The sequence below is a fragment of the Salmo salar genome, chromosome 13, assembly GCF_965601325.2.
Source record: "Salmo salar chromosome 13, fSalSal1, whole genome shotgun sequence".
In the NCBI taxonomy this organism is placed as follows: Eukaryota; Metazoa; Chordata; class Actinopteri; order Salmoniformes; family Salmonidae; genus Salmo; species Salmo salar.
Window position 1 is genome coordinate 32,637,554 of NC_138303.1, and position 6,676 is coordinate 32,644,229.

The 6,676-nt window shown below is 45.1% G+C and overlaps 1 protein-coding gene across 1 annotated transcript; it reads left to right on the forward strand.

Moving 5' to 3' along the window:
• Positions 1-1,336: 1,336 nt before the first annotated feature.
• Positions 1,337-6,351, forward strand: LOC106566924 (transmembrane protein 26). Its single transcript, XM_014135528.3, has 3 exons — positions 1,337-1,530; positions 4,820-4,967; positions 5,416-6,351. Exons 1-3 carry the CDS (start codon positions 1,337-1,339, stop codon positions 6,349-6,351), a joined length of 1,278 nt encoding a protein of 425 aa, XP_013991003.2.
• The last annotated feature ends 325 nt before the right edge of the window (positions 6,352-6,676 follow it).

The window sequence follows — 6,676 nt, forward strand, 5'->3', positions numbered from 1 at the left end:
TACACAAAATTACTTTACTTCTTTTATGTTTAAGGAAGTGTGTAGATCACATTTCTTTATCGTAGAGCTATGAAAGTTATATATTTAGATCCGCCTGCTTGAGACAAATTCAGCGATTGTTTTGGCATGTCTGTGCCATGAAGCAGTCGAGCTGGATAAATGTTTTTCTAAGGACCGCGCCTTTGACATAAAGTTGCTGTGAAGTGATATAAATGGATGAAATGATGCAGCCGGCCACCAAGAGAGAGGCAAATACATGTTTATTTGACAGAGGATGTTGACATGGTCCTAGGAAGGTCTGAATGGCTGTCTTCTGACTTATAAAATGGTGGGATGTCAATAAAATAAGTTATGTAAACATATACATATATTTTTTAAGTAATTCTAGTGCCGATTTCGGGGACTGTCAGCTTAAGAGGTTTTAACCAGCTGAAATTGTAACCAACAGTAGATGTGACAAACATGGACAGTGCATTGGCCAGGGACCACTCCTAGTCATCATGATCACACAGCAGATGATCCTAAAGGATCCAATATAAAATGATTCACCTTAAAACATGATTTTTTTTAAATGTCTCCATACAGTTCTTTGAAGTTGACTGGCAGACATCAGTTGACAGTTTTGTAATACACACTCACTAATCACTCTCAAAGTCACACTTTGGCTCCTCGCACAGTTCTTAATCAGTGATGGCTTGTTTCATCCTACAGACTAGTATCTGGCTGACCTAGATCAGCTATGGAGGCTACTCATTGTCTAATGCCAATTCAACTGTTTGGTTTGGTCACAGATGGGCTAATACTGAATGTATGGGTTGATAAAGCTATTAGCCATACAGTATGGTATGGTAACCTAGTTCATCAAGAGTCAGTCCGAGCCTAAGTGTTCAAATTTTCAGAATTTAGACTTTTATTTGGTTAAAGTGCGATGATGACTCAAATATAAGAGGCTTTTAGCAAAGTGACTCAGTAGACTCAGTTCGTGGCAAAAATGTGTTAGTAAAAATATTTTTTATCATATCTGCCACTGACACTCCTGGGTGATACCACACATACTGTAGTAGAGCACTGGTGAGGTTCCAGATAGAACAGCTCTAGGATGAGCTTACCTCCTTCATTGTCTGGCTCCATCTGTTTGTGTTTTAGCCAACTCCTCTGACTATTCATGTATGACATGACAATGATAATCTAAGGAGTTGACTGAAGCAGATCTGGGACCGGACACCTCATTTGATCCTAAACTTAACCATTAGGGCCAAACTGACCTTAGGTCAGTGTCTTAACGGACACTTTATCCTCCTCAACTGGGGCTTGTGGGACTCCTCTCTCAGACAGGATGTGTCGCATCATCAACTTCCTGCTGGCTCTGCTGAGCCGTTTCCTGTTTGCTGTGCACGGGGTGGTGACCGTGTGGCGTGTGGTCGCCGTCAAAGGGGAGCCCCTCTATTGGCTGCTGCTGATGGGCGTGGCTCTGCTGGTGGTGGAGATGGCAGTCACCATCAAGTGTACCCGCAATGCCGAGTGGAAATGGTAACGTCTATATAACATCTATAGCCTTACAGTGCCTTCTACAGCAATGACACAAAGCTAATAATGATAATCATTAGCTATCATACACAATTAAGTCTTATGACTGCATTAAAATGTATTATACCTGTTGGCAAAGAAAAGTATTATTCAAACTGGTTCTGGTAGCAATGTTATGTTGTAAGAATGAACACATATGAATATGCCAGTGCTTCCTCCTTTTGCCCTGTACAGTGGGGGAAAAAAGTATTTGATCCCCTGCTGATTTTGTACATTTGCCCACTGACAAAGAAATGATCAGTCTATAATTTTAATGGTAGGTTTATTTGAACAGTGAGAGACAGAATAACAACCAAAAAATCCAGAAAAACGCATGTCAAAAATGTTATAAAATGATTTGCATTTTAATGAGGGAAATAAGTATTTTACCCCTCTGCAAAACATGACTTAGTACTTGGTGGCAAAACCCTTCTTAGCAATCACAGAGGTCAGACGTTTCTTGTAGTTGGCCACCAGGTTTGCACACATCTCAGGAGGGATTTTGTCCCACTCCTCTTTGCAGATCTTCTCCAAGTCATTAAAGTTTTGAGGCTGACGTTTGGCAACTCGAACCTTCAGCTCCCTCCACAGATTTTCTGTGGGATTAAGGTCTGGAGACTGGCTAGGCCACTCCAGGACCTTAATGTGCTTCTTCTTGAGCCACTCCTTTGTTGCCTTGGCCATGTGTTTTGGGTCATTGTCATGCTGGAATACCCATCCACGACCCATTTTCAATGCCCTGGCTGAGGGAAGGAGGTTCTCACCCAAGATTTGATGGTACATGGCCCCGTCCATCGTCCCTTTGATGCGGTGAAGTTGTCCTGTCCCCTTAGCAGAAAAACACCCCCAAAGCATAATGTTTCCACCTCCATGTTTGACGTTGGGGATGGTTTTCTTGGGATCATAGGCAGCATTCCTCCTCCTCCAAACACGGCGAGTTGAGTTGATGCCAAAGAGCTCCATTTTGGTCTCATCTGACCACAACACTTTCACCCAGTTGTCCTCTGAATCATTCAGATGTTCATTGGCAAACTTCAGACGGGCATGTATATGTGCTTTCTTGAGCTGGGGTCCTTGCGGTCGCTGCAGGATTTCAGTCCTTCACGGCGTAGTGTGTTACCAATTGTTTTCTTGGTGACTATGGTCCCAGCTGCCTTGAGATCATTGGTAAGATCCTCCCGTGTAGTTCTGGGCTGATTCCTCACCGTTCTCATGATCATTGCAACTCCACGAGGTGAGATCTTGCATGGAGCCCCAGGCCAAGCGATATTGACAGTTATTTTGTGTTTCTTCCATTTGCGAATAATCGACACCAACTGTTGTCACCTTCTTACCAAGCTGCTTGGCGATGGTCTTGTAGCCCATTCCAGCCTTGTGTAGGTCTACAATCTTGTCCCTGACATCCTTGGAGAGCTTTTTGGTGTTGGCCATGGTGGAGAGTTTGGAATCTGATTGAGTGATTGATTGCTTCTGTGGACAGGTGTCTTTTATACAGGTAACAAACTGAGATAAGGAGCACTCCCTTTAAGAGTGTGCTCGTAATCTCAGCTCATTACCTGTATAAAAGACACCTGGGAGCCAGAAATCTTTCTGATTGAGAAGGGGTCAAATACTTATTTCCCTCATTAAAATGCAAATCAATTTATAACATTTTTGACATGCGTTTTTCTGGATTTTTTTTGTGATTATTCTGTCTCTCACTGTTCAAATAAACCTACCATTAAAATTATAGACTGATCATTTCTTTGTCAGTGGGCAAATGTACAAAATCAGCAGGGGATCAAATACTTTTTTCCCTCACTGTATACAGCCACAAGGCAGTAACTTGTCCCTCTAACATCAGCCACTCATACTACACTTACTTCCAATTCATATACACACTCACATTCTCAACTCATTTAGAAGCCCTCTGCTCCATTATAGTGCATGACCTCGATAAAGTGTCCTCCTCACAATCTATTCTCCATCGTGTGGCTCAGTCGGTAGAGCATGGTGTTTGCAACGCCAGGGTTGTGGGTTCGATTCCAGTACAGAGAAAGAAAAAAAAATGTGTGTAAAATGTATGCATTCACTACTGTAAGTCGCTCTGGATGAGAGCGTCTACTTAAATGTACAATTTTCACAGTGCTCACACAATACACAATGTAAGATTTACAGTGGCACCTCCATTTTTGCACAATCTTTATTATCTATTCCTGTCTCGGGTGGCGTAGCCCAAGTGGAAAACCTAATGAAAAACAATCAAACAGCCCCAGGGTTACACAGCAATTGTAATAATGATTAACCACACAAATGAACTCATTAATTTCATGCAAGGAAAAAAATTCCTCTCCTGTTCATGTTGCGATAAATGGAAATGTTAGAAAGAAAGACATTAGCAAATAACCCCGTTGGCCTGGCTGTCTTCACAGTCTACACAGCTCTGCCTGTTGTTTTTTTACAGGGGTGGAATTGGGATTGAAGGGTTGTAGTTGTCTCCACATAAACCTTTTTCTATAGGGATATTGACCTCACCACTGTACTGGTGGAACTCTTTTACGAGGTGGTGAGCGGCAGTTATAGTGAGCCACTTATTGTATGCATCCAAAATCTCTCTCTCTCTCTCTCTCTCTCTCTCTCTCTCTCTCTCTCTCTCTCTCTCTCTCTCTCTCTCTCTCTCTCTCTATGTATAGCTCTCCATCTCTATGTTTACAGTATATCTCCCTAAAAATATGATATGTCCTTCAACAACACTCTGACTATCTCGTTTGCTGGATTAACTGTCATTTTCCATGAAAAGCCAGTCTATTTATGCGACTCTTACTCCTTTTCTAACCATCGTCTCCTGCATGGCCTGCATGGCTCAGGGCCCTGAACTGAATGAACATAAACACTAGATGACCTCTGTTCCACACCCTTCAAAGGGATGACAGGAAATTATGTCATTGCCGATTCTAACGCAACAGGGGAATGATTCCTCCATCGATCCTAATGATGCTGCAGAAGCCAGCCTTCATATTTCCTCCATGTGCGGAGGGGCATGCTGAGACGGAAACTTACTCCAGGCCCCTCTCTCCCTCTCACTTTGAAGTTCTTTCCTCGTGGAGAAGGCTTTGCACTGTCAAGTGGGATTTGCATACATGATGAGAATAATTGGCCGTCTGAAATGGGACACTTCTGTAAGGCTTACTTCTTATACTGACTGGCCAAAAAAATGTGTGTGTGTGTTGCTAAAAATAGCTTCCCCCTTCCCTCCTCGTCGCTTTGCTTTTAGGTTCTCCCCCATGGTTTTCCTCTACCTCAGTACCGTCATCCCCTCCATTTGGTTCCTGGAGCTTAGCCTGCTGCAGTACAAGCTCCCTGTCAACATCTCCTCTGGCCCCGAGCTAGAAGAGCTGCTGGCTCACATCCCCATCTCAGCGGTAGGTATCACACTACAACCCCCCCCCAGCAACAATTAACTGATACCTGATCACAGATAAGATGTGAATCTCTAGGGAATAATACATTATAAGGGAGGACGAGGGAAATGTAATTGACACATTGATTGAGATGAAGTCCGGATTAGACTCACTTGAAGATACTCTCAGATATTTCTGTGATGGGTGATTTTGGGGCTATTTCTTTCTTATGGGATTTTTTTGTGGAATTTTTTGCCTCATGGCTACTTTTGAAGTTTGGGGACGGAATTGATTTGAATCTTGGAGACCAAGATAATGACAATTGAGTCAGGATAAATTCCCTCTTCAAGGCTCTAATGTGTACATTTTATCTTCTGGTTAAGGAGCATTTTTTAAGATACATAGTAACTTTCTTAGAAGACAATAAAGTATCATCTCATTTCATTGTGTGTTGTGTTGACTGACGCAGGACATCTTGCAGCTGGACCCAGAGAACTGGGCGGCAGGGCTGGAGCAGACCATGCTCATCGTACTGGTGCTGGGCCGCTGGCTTATGCCCAAAGGAGACATGTCCCGCGACCAGCTCTCCCAGCTCCTCATGGTCTACGTGGGCCTGGGCGCTGACATCCTGGACATCTTTGACACCTTCAAGGAGCCCGAGGTCAAGACCAACCGGGCCGTCATCATTATGGGCCTTGCCCTCTTTTCCTGGGCCCTCATGCAGTTCCCCTTGGTTCTGACCCAGACCAGCCCCCCCAAGGCCCATCTCCAGCCCTGTTTGTCCCAGCCCGGCTGCCCCCAGCGAGGCCTCTCTCAGGAGGGAAGCGTGGCTGTAGTGGAGGGACTGCCTGGAGCTCCCCCCTCCTGCTATACACCGTGCTGCTCCAGTGAAGTGTGGAGTCTGCTGTTGACTGTGGGGCTCCAGGACGGGCCGTTCCTCATCTACCGCCTCTACCTCATGATCCGGGAGAACGTTCTGAACCAGCTAATGATCTTCTTCACCTGTAAGAACATCCTTGTCGTCTTGCTGGAGTTCTACAGGATCTTTGTGGTGCAGTGTGAGCAGCAGGGTGAGGGCTGCCTAGGGGGGCTGGAGAGGTGTGCAATGCCCTGGTGCCAACGAGCCCAGGAGGAGGAGGTGGAGGGGGAGGGAAGAGGACAGGAGAGTGGAGAACAGAACTGCCAGACAGAGGAGGGGGGGGAGGTGGTGGAGGGGGATGGGGAGAGGGAGGGGGAGGAAGAGGAAGAGGGGAAGCGGGAGGGTAGCGGGGAAGGGGAGGAGGATGAGGAGGAGGGAGGAAAGGAAAGTGGAGAACAGAGCTGCCAGACAGAGGTGGAGGTGGAGGGGGAGAGACAAAGAATCAGATCAGAGGGGTTGCCAGGTGTAGAGCCTATGATGCCATGATGCATGACTCGACCCTTAGGCAGAATCTCCTTCACACACCAAGAGCCTGCCAACTCTATAACCTCCAGTTAAAAAGTGTATCATGAAGAGACTCTGGTCTCTGGAGGCCAAGGAGTAGGGTAGTAGACCACTGAGCAAGTGGAGTCCCTGAAAATGTTATCATATATATTATGTAATTCCCATGATAAATCTATGATAAGAGCGGGAGAGAGATGTACTTTCTATGAACACTATCACATGACATACAACATCAGTCCACCAAGATGACTACAACCCAGTCACATCTGTGAATCTCTCTGTGACTGTCTTTATATAGTACAAAATG